We start from the raw sequence: 13,863 nt of genomic DNA, 5'->3' as shown, positions 1-13,863 counted from the left end.
TGTTTACTAAGTAAACAAAATACAGAGAATAGCAAAGGTGAAACTTCTCTACTTACCAATTGGATTAACATACACTGGTCCAAGGCTCAATCCTTCCCCCATGGTTGCATTGCTGCTTATGAGTTTGTTCCGGATTGTCTGATCTTCTAAACTTACATTGCTAGCAGAACCATAAACCAAAAGAGCTCGGACATCAAAACTGCAATGAAAATTGTCCAGTTTCTAGTCAGGATATGAGCTAACAAAGTATAATCTTAAATATAGCTTATGAAGAAGAGTTTAATTACAACATCCACTCTATCATTCTCCAAAAACAGTATGATGAAACAATTTTATTCATGGATTCATCAGCAAGAATGGATCAAATAAATTACAGTTTTGTCATTTTGCAAGTTAGCTTTATTTACCTAGAGTCCTATCTTCATCCTTAGGACTTTTCACATTTCTGGGAAATAATTATTCCTGCCAAAAAGGCACTTGAAAGAGAAGAAAATGAAATGCCTGAAAGTCAAATAGAGGTGCTAATAGAAAGAGGATAAATATTTTTATACTAATAAATGATAGCATTTGTATTGATGATTATTGTATTTTTTTCAGTCGTTTTGATTGCTTTTTTTTTTTTTTTGAACGATGCATGTTGTAATCTAGGGCCAATACCCTCATGTGTAACCTGTGTAGTACCAGCCCTAAGTATAACCCATTTTCCTTACCTGTATCTGTAATAAATAAAAAAAATATTTTTTTTAAAAAAAGAGGATAAATGGCAGAAGTCAGATTTTATAAAAAATTAAAAAAGGAATGAAGAACTGAGAGCCTCCAACTCGCATTGGAGTATGAAATTGAGAAAGGAGTCTTGAGAGTTGTTAAGAAACTGCTAGAAGTCTAGGATGTCGGAGAAGTGTGCACAGAGTGGGCAAGAAGATGACCAAGAAAGACAAGGAAGTTTTCATGAAATATCATGAATAGAAATGAAGTTAATTTTTCACTTATATCACATTGTTCTCAGAATTCAAACCTCATGTATTCCTTGGATATGCTATATTGCTACTTGAAATGGTCAAGAAACTCTTTTTTGTTCAACACAACATTTTAAGATCTCATATCATGCACTGATGCCTTACCCTTGAATAATGTTTGAATATAGTAACCCTTAAGCCTTAAGGTTTATGCACTTAAGGTAAATGTACTTGTTCCCAGTGTGGAAGGGATTGTCACTACCGAATTGGCCTTTTCAGTCACACTAGACGCTGTTCCAGAACCACCTTTCAGAGCGCGATACCATAGTCTTTCGAGACTGAAGGTTGCCAACATGAATAGTAAACCTAAGACTGATGTTGTTCTGCAAACCATTTCCACTACTGTCACTATCCTACTCTAGCCTTTAACTGGTAGCCTTTGACTACTGTAGCTCTTTATAAACATTTCAATAATAGGCTTGTTGGATGTTGTAACAAAATTTTATCTTATGATTCTTACAGGAAAAGTTGTACTAAGATTTCAAGAACTTATTTTTCATGAGTTACAAAGAGCTCTTGGATTATGATATTCTTTTGATCTCTTCCATAAATTTTTACATACTGACACTTTCTCACATTTAAATGGTTGGTTGGTTGGTTGGCAACCTTCAGTCTCGAAAGACTATGGTATAAGCCTACAGCACCCAGTATTCCCAGGCGGTCTCCCATCCAAGTACTAACCAGGCCTGACCCTGCTTAGCTTCTGAGATCAGATGAGATCGGGCATGTGCAGGGTAACATTTAAATACTAAACAGATTTTACTAAATGTAATAAAACAATGAACCATTTGCCTCTTTTTTGTCTCCACAAAACACAAGAGTATTGCATGAGTTGCCACATGACAGCAGTGCAGGGTGCCATACAGGGCTTACACTGCCAGTCCCTGAGATACAACACTCAAAGTACAGTAAATTAGGAATACAATTTTTTCTGGCATCAAAATGCCTGGCAACATTACTATTCAACACAATAACACCATAAACAAATTTCCCATTTCCCATTTAGTGTTTTACTTTCACTTTTAAAGTAAGAAGTTTTAGGAATTTTTTTAACAGCTTGTTAAATGTGATGGATGGTTTTATTTGAGTAGGCTGTTGCTGGTTAATCAGTAGTCAGACTGGTCATTCCTTGTAGTATGATTAAACACAGACCATTGACCTAAAGTATGATAATCTAGAATGGTAGTTGCAGCAAGCACATATTTATTGAGCTGGTAAGCGACATCAAAGTTGAAAGACTGTAAAGCTGTTTGCAAAATAAAATTGGGAATCCATACAGCAGGAGCAGAATAGCCCTTAGGAAGACATGTCTCTTACCCATGTGACCCAATCTTGGTCATATGCCTACACATAGGGTCTGTAGGATCTTTCAGGTATAAGCAGCAGCAGCAGGAACAGAAATGTGTGGCATTACTGTGATGTCAAAAAGGGCATGGCATCAATGAATTAAACCAATACACATGCAAATGATACTTGTGTATGAAGGTGAGGAGACACAAAACTATCATAAACACAAGCCATGATCATTATTTGAATGATTTCTCATCTACGTTCTCAAGTGGACCACATTTATTTGCGAAATGAAGTGCTACTGGAATGGGAAAATTAAACACACATAAACAGTGACTATGTAAAAAGGGAAACAGTCAATTTTCACTTAGTTAATCTATGAACTACCTTGTCACATAATTATTGTTAAGAGATCTTTCTACATTTCTCCAGGTGCTGATAAAAATACACACTTTGGGACCTGACAAACATACATCTGTCATTGGCCCGTATGACTAATACACTGGAACCTTGAAATTATGAACTTTGGATCACTTTGATGCAGATTACTAAGTGATGCAAGATGAATGTACCACTTCATTTTCCTCTGCTCTTCCTTAAGAGCGCAATATTCCATGCCGATTTCCTCATCACTCATTTCTCCAAATAACTCATTTTCTAATGATCTAGGCTTCCTTACAGAGAGGGTGAACAGATAGGACTATTTTAAAGTTTTGGCTATGAGTGCATTGGAGGGAACTAAAGCAACAAGAAATTGTTTTAAAATAGTGGATGAAGCAACTTAGACTCTTTCAAATCAAGCAGAGACAGGCTCATTTTTCAGTTTTTCTGACAGCAGCTTGGCAGCCTCTTTCCTAAGGCTACTCCCCAAGCTGTTCTATGAACAAAACTGATTCCACCTCTCCCCAAACACACACACTTGCTCTCTCAAGTGACTTTCCCACATTCTACAGCAGCATGGGACTTCTCTCTGGGACCCATGGGACCCACAGCTATGTGGGTCCTTTATTGCATGACATCGTGGATTTCTCAAAGAAAACAGTGACCCAGAGAGCCTTCAGTGGAGAAAGTGGCAAATCTGGGCAGGTGGTCTGGTCTAGAGGGAAGAGCTATCATTAAGCTTGAAGATAGCGTTTGAAGGTCGGGAGATCACTGGCAGGTTTTGTGAACGATGAGACCTTGAGAAGTGACTGCTGAGCTGAACTGCTGTTGCGTGAGAGACAAAGAAACCTGTCTTGTTGTCCTTCTGTGAGCGGGAAGGAGCTATCTGTCAGCATGGAAGGCAACTGTGGCTAGAATGGTTACCAAACTGTGAAAAGATCTATCTGGAATGTTGTTTGTTCTTGAAAGATATTCTTTGTTATTGTAAAAAACCCCTGGGGGTTTAGAGAAAGCCTGTCTATGTGAACCACCTAGGATTAAAGTCAAAGGAGCAATCCAATGACCAAGAAGGTGGTATAAAAAGACCAGCTATTATTATTATTAAATTCCATGCCAGTTGCATTACTAGGGGGTGCAGAGGGTGATACGCATTAGTGACCAAAATCACTAAAATTACAGTTATTAGCAATAATATCATCAGGTCACATATCATTCAATGCATAATTTACAGTAGAATGCAATGAAAAAAACAGAGTGAAATATCTCTATTCTATCAAAAGTTATGGCCAAAAAACCAGAAAACAAAAATGCAACTGTCTTACATAACAAAAAAGTACATTTCCTTAATTCAGAACAGACCAATGAGACTGATTGTTTGATGAGCCAACACGATGTTATTATGACATAGCATGAATAATAAGGTGTTAGTAATGTGACACCTGGGGGTGTGTGACACCACTAATAACCAAAATCACTAAAATCATGATTTGTAGGAATAGTACCATCATGTTATATACCATTTGATGTGTAATTTACAGCAGAATACAAAAAAAAAACAAAAAACCACATTGAAATATCTGTGTTCTATCGAAAGGTACAGCCAAAAAAATAATTGGGGTGGGACAATGGCATATCACCACACCTACCACCTGGGTAATTGCCCCACCCACTGTATGGGAGGAGGTCCATCATGGGGGCGACATGCTGGCCTCCCGCATTGGGTGATACAAACCCTACTGATGCCACTGTTCCATGCTGTGGGTCATTAGCAAAGACACTGAGAACAAGACAACTAATATTATTTGCCCCTACATAAATTTATGGTGCAGTCACACTGGAACACTGTATACAGTTCTGGTTGCCACACTTCAAGAAGGATACTGTAGTTCTGGTAAAGGTGCAAAAGAGGGCAACCAAAATGATCAGAGGACTGGACCCCTTTCCTTATGAGGTAAGGTTACGATAAGGTAAGGTAAGACCAGGGACAGACTGCACTTGCTCCCAGTGTGGAAGGGATTGTCACTCCCGGATTGGCCTTTTCAGCCACAATAGACGCTGTGCCAGAACCACCTTTCAGAGCGCGATACCATAGTCTTTCGAGACTGAAGGTTGCCAATACAAAGGTTACGATGTATGGAATTCTTTAGGTTGGAAAAAAGGCGATTAAAGGGGACATGTTTGAGACATCTAAAATTACACATGGTGTGGAGAAAAAGAAGTTTTTCTCTTTGTGCACACACACACAATATCAGAACCAGAGGTGAGCCAATGAAACTGATTCACAGGAGATTTAGGTTGGTCAGCAGAAGAGATTTCTTCACACAGCATATAACTAGTCTGAAATTCATTGCCACAAGTGCAATGATGGCCACTAGCTTGGATGGCTTTAAAAGAGAATTGAACAAGTTAATGGAAGACATGTTTACATGCTACTGTCACAGTAACCAGCAGTACGTTTCTGAATACCAGCAGCAGGGGAAAAAACAGCAGGAGAGAAGTACAGGTGTGCCCCCTTATCTGTGGGCATTCTGGAACCCTCCATGGTTACATGAAACCATGGATACGGGCAGTATGCTGCAACATGGGTGAACACCTCCTTCCCACCCTCCAGAGCTGAGGGGAGTTCGACTTCCCTTGCCTCTGGAGGGCCCTCTGAGCCTAGCAGACATCTCTCCACAGCCTCTTCTGGGCTCAGACTGAACCCGACAGTTTAAAAAGTGCTACTTCTGATTTCTCCTGAAATTGGAAGTGATTATTTTAATGCCTTATAAGCATCAGGAGGCCTGGGGCAACCCTCTGGCAGGGAGGCACGTCATGACAAGCTCCTACACTTTAAAATTCACCACCACACCACCAAACACATTAAGCAAGTGTGAATAGCGTAAAAATGCTTGATGTGGAAAGGTCAAGCAGAGAAACAAACAAGCTTGATATACACCAATCTGTAATTTCAGCATTTTATGTAATCAATAGAATTATCTAGATTACTGTGACAAAAATCTCTTAACATTTTACCTTTGGGGTTCTGTGCTTCTCTTCTCCCTTGCCCCTTCTTTTGCAGTGTTTAAGTGAATACTACAATAGTTAGAACACAAACATAGATGTTAGAATAACTTTACAAGAAGTATATTCACAAGATAGTAATAGTATCTTAGATAGTAATAGAAAGAAAGTAATTTTCTTTCAGTTTTATGGAGCATTACCTGATATTGACCACATATACAGTGTATTTCCAATTCTGAAAGGTATGATTTAGCTGAAAAATAGAAGGAAAATGTGTAGATATATATAATAATAATAAATACATATTATGAAGCAAAAATGAACACTTTGCTTTGCTTTTACTTCAAACAACTGTGTGACAGAAATGCTGTGCCAAACTTTTAATGTGTTTGCATGACATTGTAGATATATCCTCTGGGAGAAGATCACATTTCTGCCTTGAGCAATGGGTCAAACATAACAGAAAAGGCATCTTTAAAAATGCTTTTGAACCAATGGCACAGAAAATCCAGCAAGAGAGAGCAGTTAGGAAATTCACAGGCTTATAGTGGAGTCTGAACTGACACCTGGAGACTGGCATAAAGACCTTGTCAAACTTTATCCTAACTATAGCCACAAAATACTGAATCCTGTTTAAAAACAGGATACACTGAAATTTGGAGCCTTAAACTGGACCCAGAATGCACAGCCACAGAAATACTTTATAATTTCCCTCTGCACAATACCCATCTGGAGTGAACTTTTACAAACACAATTACTCTGTGAAATGCAGCTGCCTGGGTCAAGCCAACTGAGGAAAACATAGGGCCCATGAAGAGAGAAACTAGGGAAGACACTGACATAGTGATTTTCCAGTATATAATTCCTTGCAGGATTTTGTATATCCTATTAATGGGCAGTGGAAAAGAGCTTCTAAAGTTAAGGAATTTGTGTGAGGAAGGGGCTTATAATCCCTTCTGCCACAAACACCAGCTGTCCACAAATTTTGAAAGTCTGGCAAGAGGGAAAAGATAACAATGGTGTCACAGACACATCAAAGTAAGGATATCAGGGGTTTGGAAGGGGGCAGTGGAGGACTGTATTAGGAAGGGGTGCCAAATCCATGAATTTGTTTCATATTTGGATTTGAAATCCAAATCTGCATAATTCACATGCAATTGGGCCTTACCCAACTATTCTCTATGTCCCTGCCAGCCATGACTGACTTCAAACATTTCTAGATTAGTGTCAGCCATGTCTAGACTATGAATAAGACTTCTCTGGAAAGAAGAAGCTGGTCCCTACAGGCAAAAGGTTTCTGCAGTAACAACAGCTCTTGAGGATCAACTAGATCTTGCTTCTTATGTAATGTTCCTCCCAGGGAGTGTGAGGTTCCAGGGGAATCTGTTGCCCCCTTCCATCTGGAATCAATCCCAGACCTCCACCATCACCACTAGAACCCAAAAGCAAAGTAGTGCCTCATCAGGGCCGATGTCCAGAACTAACAGAGAAGTGCTTGCCTAAGTGCCCAATGTCTAATTTCCCTTATTCAAGAGAAGGAGATATTAGCCCCAGGTTCAGGCACTAGCTAAATCCAGAAAGAGGTGGGTCTTATGACATTTTTATAAGTCCTTCACTCTTACCTATTCATTTGTTGGTTCAGCAGCTGCTTGAAAACCTCTTTGAAAACTGGCTCCCAGCCTTCTGCCTTGCTCTTAGTTTTCATGCCAGCCCTCTGCTCCTACCTCTGTTAGAGCTTCTTGATCCTGCTCTTCTGTTTTAGTCTCTTTGCCTGATCCTAGCTCACCTCTAGCCTCATCCTGCCAACTAGACCCACAGTCTGAATTCACTTCCTTCAACCAGTCATGAATTAATAACTAGCCTTAAAGCAAGTTGCTCACAACAAGCTGCAAAATACAGAGATGTCCTCTGCTCTCAGTATCAGACTGCATCCCTTTGTCCTAGACTATTATACTTTTTATGTTACACAGAGAACAGTTGCCACCCCAGAATGTCATCATACATAAAATATATAATTTATTCAGTTCTGTAAAAATTATCTCCTGTATTTAAGGGGTTTTGCAGGGTAAATATAAGTACAATATAGACATAATACTATAACAACTTCAGATACATAAAGGGAGAGGAAATAGTACAAGAAATCAGTTCTTCACAAAAGTCCTGTCCACACCTTTAAAATGCATTCACAGAACAGATGAGGAGCAAGTTCACGAGTGCTGGTTCCATGCACTAAGTGGAAGATGGGAATGAAAAGCTACCTACCTACATACATACAATTTGCCTTCCATGACTGAGCTTGTTTTGCCCGGTGGGCATAACTCAAGGAAATTATTAGTCTCTCAGTCAGTATCTCATAATCAGGAAGCAGCAGAATTCAAATCTTGTAAATATATATTCACACATATGTGACCAAATAATCTAGAATTGCATGGTGCATACATTTTATTTGTATTCTGTAATTGTTAATTCTGAAATCTAATGATCCAAACATATGGACTATATACAGTAATAGAAGATATGTCAAGGAAACATATCCTAACTTACCCAGTCTGAAATTGCATTCTGAACTTTGGACTCTGAATCAAAGTTGGAATTGTAGATAGTAAAGGCAATTCTGTAAAACAATCCCCCTATTCATTAAAAAGACATTAAAAAGTAGATGTTAGAACTAGGGTGCATGCTTTAGAATAATCTGTGTTTGAAGTGCATGATTTAATACCATGAAAAATATAGATTATAATCAGATCAGACCAAAGTTCCAATTAACCTTATGGTGGGCAGAGGAGTCTGGGTGAACAAGGATTGCAACCCTCTGTTAGTAGAAAGCAGAAAGATCAACATCTGAATATGATGATGATGATCCAAATTATAGTATCATTGCTTTAGTGGTTTTTATGGCTCTGCATAGGGGCTAGTTCATTGAGAGGAAAGACTGGGCTAGTCAGCTAGGTTCTCTACAGCTGCACCTACTTAAAATTGTCAGAAACTGTGAAAAGACAACCAACAGCCCCAATGGGCCCACTGCACCACCAGAACTCATGTTTCAGCAGTGCAGAATGCTTTACAGCAGTTTCAAAATGCAACCTGCCATTCTGTGCAGCCAGGCTGCTGCCACTAGTGATGTACAGTTGCAGTTGTGCTCCAGAGGCCTCTGAAGAAGTTTGGTGTTGGTAAGTTGCCCAAGGGTGGGTGGGGAGTGACAGGAACGGAGAGGCCAGGGGAAGGAATGGGGCAAAGACCAGGGTAGGAAGGAGAATGTATAGAGACCAGGAAAGGGTGATATTGGCAGTGGCAGCTCCACTGATACCCTATTCCCCTTCAGGGACTCAATTCACCTTCCCAGGTCCAGCCAGCACACAGTTTTGTAAGGACTGGGCCATGAATCTAACCCTCTGACAATTCAGGCTGTCCACAACTATAACATCCCTGATAGATGCTATCCAGTTCCTGCTTATAAAGCTCCAAGAATGCCTGCTAAACCAAATAGCATTGGTGGTCTTCAAACACACTGCATGCAGGATTACTTGGGCATGGTTATGAGCTCTAATCAATAAGTGAACCAATTTCTAAGAGTAAAATTCTATTTCCATTTCAGTGAAAAGTATTTCTGTTCTTAAGGTAGTTGAAATTAGAAAAATACATTTTAAATAAAATAATATTTAATGGGAAAGCTCTAAAACACTATCTGTAAAGCAGAATTAAAGGTTTAATATCCATCACCAGATGATTAATGAAAATGTATTTCAGTAAGGTTAGTACAGAAGACTGTAGCTTCACTATCACTCTCAGGAGACTACAAAATGACTCCAGTCAAGGATACAATTTCCCAATCAAAATTATGCATACTTTATAAGATGGATACTGCTGTAAAACGTCCATGAAAAACTGTAGAAATACTCTGTCTAAGCATGGTTTTGAGATGTGATTCCCCTCATTCATATTCTTAAGACTCAATTCTATTCAGACATCCTGCCAATGTTGCAAGAATGCTGGTGTGTGTCTGTCATATCCTAAGCCCATACTGGCAACGCCAGGACTGGCAGCGCTCTGACACTGGTACAAGGGCCAAGATGCAAGCCTGTCCTGGTAAAGCAATGTTGGTAGCTTTCCAGTTAACTGATTTCCTTCCCAGTAACATACCCAGTGTCCATGGGCAGGTGCAGGGCGAATGGATGGTCTGTGCAGGGTGTGTGTGTGTGTTCCAATACAGCAACAGGCACCATCCCTAACCATGAGAAGATGACACTACACACAAACTCATACAGACATACCACACATCACAAGGATGTCACAGCACCCTCAAAGGAGTTACAGTGCAGGGTGAAATCCACCAGCGGACAGCAGCTCTCCGTGGCCTCCCACAGAGGCCTTCCCCTGCTACATGATTTTATTTTTTGGCCTGAAGATGATTAGGACTGAAACTGGGACCAGCATGTAAAGCAGATATTCTACAGCTGAGCTTTGGCCTCTCCCAACATAGATCTCCCACATGCTCTTTTGCCTGCTCATCAGAAGAATAAGGGAGGAAGGCAAACAGAGGCTCCATCACTGGCCTGGGTTCAGGAAATGCTGAGATTGTCCCTGCATTCACAGCAGGTTCCATCTTCATGGAAAGGGAGGTTTTCACAGGTACTTTCCCCCATTTTATAAAACAGCAGTTATTTATTTTATGTAATTATAAAATGCCTGTGACAAATATACACAGAGAACATAACAAAAAACAATATCGGTGGGCAAAATACATGACTCAATGACAGTTGATTGACATGGTAGTCTCCTCAGAGTTCCTATGGTTAGTATATGGGATAGCAGCATTAAAAATCACACTCTAAAGATCTATGTTGTAATTACTAATCATTAAAAAAAAAAGTGCTCCTAAACAGGTTCAGGTTTATAATACTATGCATGAAGTCTAATCTAGTTCCAGCTATTTCTAAAGCCCATTACACGAAAGCTAGCAGATGGGATGAAATTTTTCTAAATCTAGTTTCATGTTTTGACATACTGTAGTTGACCTCAGATTCACATGGGCAGCCCCAGTCAATGAAGGAGTTACATAAACAAGACAAAGCAGATTTGGGAGTGCTAGTACTAGGACTCAGTGTTGCACTGAGCATGATACTTTGACTTGTTCCAGGCACCACACTGGCCAGAGGTTTTTCATGCATGGACTTTTCTAGTTCAGACAATGTCGCTGAGCTTTCGGCTTGCATCGTATGATGATTGAATGTCATTCCAGTCACGATTTCTGTGCTGTTCAGTGCATTTTCATTAAAATAATTTGTAAGTTCAACAAATGGAGAGGACTGAGCTATTGTATCAGTAACAACTGAAAAAAGGTTAGGTTCCAAAATGGAAGTATAGTTTGCAATTTTTTCATAATCCAATAAGTCTTTAAAAGATGGGGAGATTGTCCACATGTACAAATCAGTAATTTCAACATTGCTGGGATTTAAATAAGTCAGTCCTTTGTTAACAGAACTATCAGGATACTTGCTAGAATAATGATGCACCTTCCAAAATGACTCCTCTGCAGCTTCAGTATTAATCGTCATGCTTCCACCCACACCACTACCAACCATTTCTACACCACCAAACTGAAGAGAAGGAATAAATTTGCCTTCTGAATCTTCTGCAGATTGTTGTTCCTTGTCAGTTAGATTGCTTTCTTTCAGTGCTTTTGCTTGTCGTTTTAGTTCTTCATTCCACGAATAACTTGAGCTACTAGAATTTTGATCGAAGTTACTTAGCAGACTTTGTGAGACTAAAGGTATAGAAAACATCAGTGCTGCTGAGATACTGCCAAGTTGTGCACTTACTCTGACTTGGGGGCCAGGGTCACGAGTATGTAATATTTCCATAGACTGTGTCCTTGTGAAGAGGATAGACTGCTGTAGATTTTGTTTTTCTAAAAAAGCATTGCTCATAAATAACTGTCCTTTATTTTTTACATCATCAGGAGCCCTCGTGAACTGATTGTTCTGTATGTCCATATTCTGAAACTGAGATGGTTCCTTAGAATTTATTGGGTTCCGTGAAGGCATTGTACAAGCATGATGATTACTCTCCATACATAAAGGCTCAAGATGTGGTGTCAATATCTCATTCTGATAAGGGGAGCTATTTATTACATAGTTAACAGGTGTTCTGTCCCAAGTTTCCTGCATAGTTAAACTGGAAATATCTTTCAGCTTATTAATGAAAGTTTCATGTAGACTATCAGAAGTGCTTAACTCTAAATGCAAGGAAGGATGTATCACAGGTGTTTTCACTGAAGAGAAAGAAAAATGAAGTGGATGCACATTGTTTATGGGCACACTTATTTTAAGGGGATGGCCTGCATTTATTTCTAATGGCAAAGTTCTTTCTATACTTTCTGAAATCCTTGATGAGGGCATTAGAATAACTGGACTAAACACACTTTTGTCCTTCTCAGAAGTAGAAATGCTTATTGCTTCAGTCCTATAGTTTACTGTGCTATTATTATAGGTAGTTTGCATGGAGATAGCATTAATATTTGTGGGGGAACTGGAAAAAAACACTCTCTCTGCAGGAGAAGAAAATGACTGACTAGATGAGAACCACCACCTTTCTGTAGATTTCTCAGAAGACAAAACTGGCTCTTGCTCCAAAGTCCAATAATTTATTGCTGAAGATGCAGAATCTATGTTTTGTGTTGGGAGACTGAAATAACTTGGCTTCCAGTACTTAACAGTATTATTCATGCTTTTAGGATCAGCACTGGAAAAAGCAACATCATTATGTGGGTTATCAGATTTATTGTTTTCCAAATGTTCAGTTCCTGGAAAGGTACTTGGTTTTGACTTGATATGTTCAAAGGGAATTAAAGAAGGAGGCACATCACTGTTGAAGGAAATAGAAGTACTCAGGAGTTCAAATTCATCTTCTGGAGAAGAGGCCTCCTTATCTGTACGTTCTAGCTGCTCAGTTAGAGGTGTAATTGTAAATAAGCCACCTTTTAAAGAAGCCATATGAAAATTTCCTTGATACAAATATGAAACAGTCTGTTGGAGTTGTGAAATTTTGTCTTTTGCGTTCTGTAACGTGGCTGATAAATCTTGCAATTCTTTACTGTATTTCATTGGCAGGAGAACTTCAGTTGGCTGGATGATGGGCATAACATCTGGAAACCAGGCTTTCATGTTTTGTAAGGAGCCCGAGGGATTTGCACTCTGTTTAAAAACTTGTTTTTTAAAATGTATTGAATTATAGTCTTTGATGTAATTTAATTTTGTAGGCTGTAATTCACCAACAGTATAAAATCCATTCCTCACAGAACCCTCTTCTCGAATTTTACGAGTGGGTTCCAGATAGTCATTTTCAAGTGATCTTTCCAGTAAGTCCAGACTTGTTTCTTGAACTAATTCATCAGGATACACAGAAGAGAAAGGTTTAATAGAAATAGAAGGGTGGTATCCTTTTGAAATTTCAGAAATGGCATGATTGTAACTCACAAATTCATGCCATGTGCTCAAGGACTGTAAGGAACTGTGAGCATTTTTATAGGCAGAAAACAATGTGTGACTGTTAGAGGATAGTATCAATTCAGATGATTCTGTAAGTTCATAAAGGGTGTTCTTGCTCACCAGAGAAGGGATTACAGAATCTGATTGAGGATCTACAAGTTGAGGTGCCCAAGTCCATATTGGTCCTGTCTCTAAACTTTCACTTTGTTGAAGTGGAAGCATCATGTTCCTGATATGATCAAGAGGAATAGTAGGCATTTCCCTTGGATTACCATTTTCACTTACTAAAGTATTAGAATGCCCTGAAATGTTATTAAAGATTGAGTATGCCATGGTTGAACTCTGGTCTATGTTTACTTGCTCTGTAAAAGGACCCAGGATCTGAACATGAGTATCCCCAGGAGATGACGACGTGACTTCAGGGGTCGTCAACATGAAATAATTGAGTGCATTTTTTCTCTCTGGGCTTTGTTTCTCAGTAGACGCAGATTTGGTATAGAGAAGCCTTTGCTTCACAGGCCAAACTATTGGGGTTGAAATAATTCCTATGTTTTTGACTCCTCTTATCTTAGAATCTTCCTGCCCTTGTAGTAATGGCGGAGAAGAATCAGCTGAATTTCTCTTGATTCTGATGACCACTGTAGCAGGAGCTTTCGTTTCCTGCAGGTCTGTATATAGTAAGCCAT

At 39.2% G+C, this 13,863-nt stretch overlaps 1 protein-coding gene and 1 pseudogene across 2 annotated transcripts in view; both read right to left on the bottom strand.

The window, feature by feature from the left end:
• Positions 1–13,863, bottom strand: part of ADGRG6 (adhesion G protein-coupled receptor G6) — a 124,485-nt gene that overhangs the window by 41,526 nt on the left and 69,096 nt on the right. For both annotated transcript variants that reach the window (XM_066615234.1, XM_066615225.1), the window contains exons 6-9: positions 8,235–8,320; positions 5,891–5,943; positions 5,703–5,762; positions 57–199 (exon numbers count right to left, since the gene is read on the bottom strand). In XM_066615234.1, the coding sequence (XP_066471331.1) occupies positions 57–199; positions 5,703–5,762; positions 5,891–5,943; positions 8,235–8,320 (342 nt within the window). The remainder of the gene's footprint in view (positions 1–56; positions 200–5,702; positions 5,763–5,890; positions 5,944–8,234; positions 8,321–13,863) is intronic.
• On the bottom strand, positions 1,649–1,765 carry LOC136637769 (5S ribosomal RNA; annotated as a pseudogene).

The sequence above is a fragment of the Tiliqua scincoides genome, chromosome 1 (genome assembly GCF_035046505.1).
Source record: "Tiliqua scincoides isolate rTilSci1 chromosome 1, rTilSci1.hap2, whole genome shotgun sequence".
In the NCBI taxonomy this organism is placed as follows: Eukaryota; Metazoa; Chordata; class Lepidosauria; order Squamata; family Scincidae; genus Tiliqua; species Tiliqua scincoides.
Note: the sequence above shows the minus strand (reverse complement) of the source record. Positions and strands in the feature narration are given on the sequence as shown.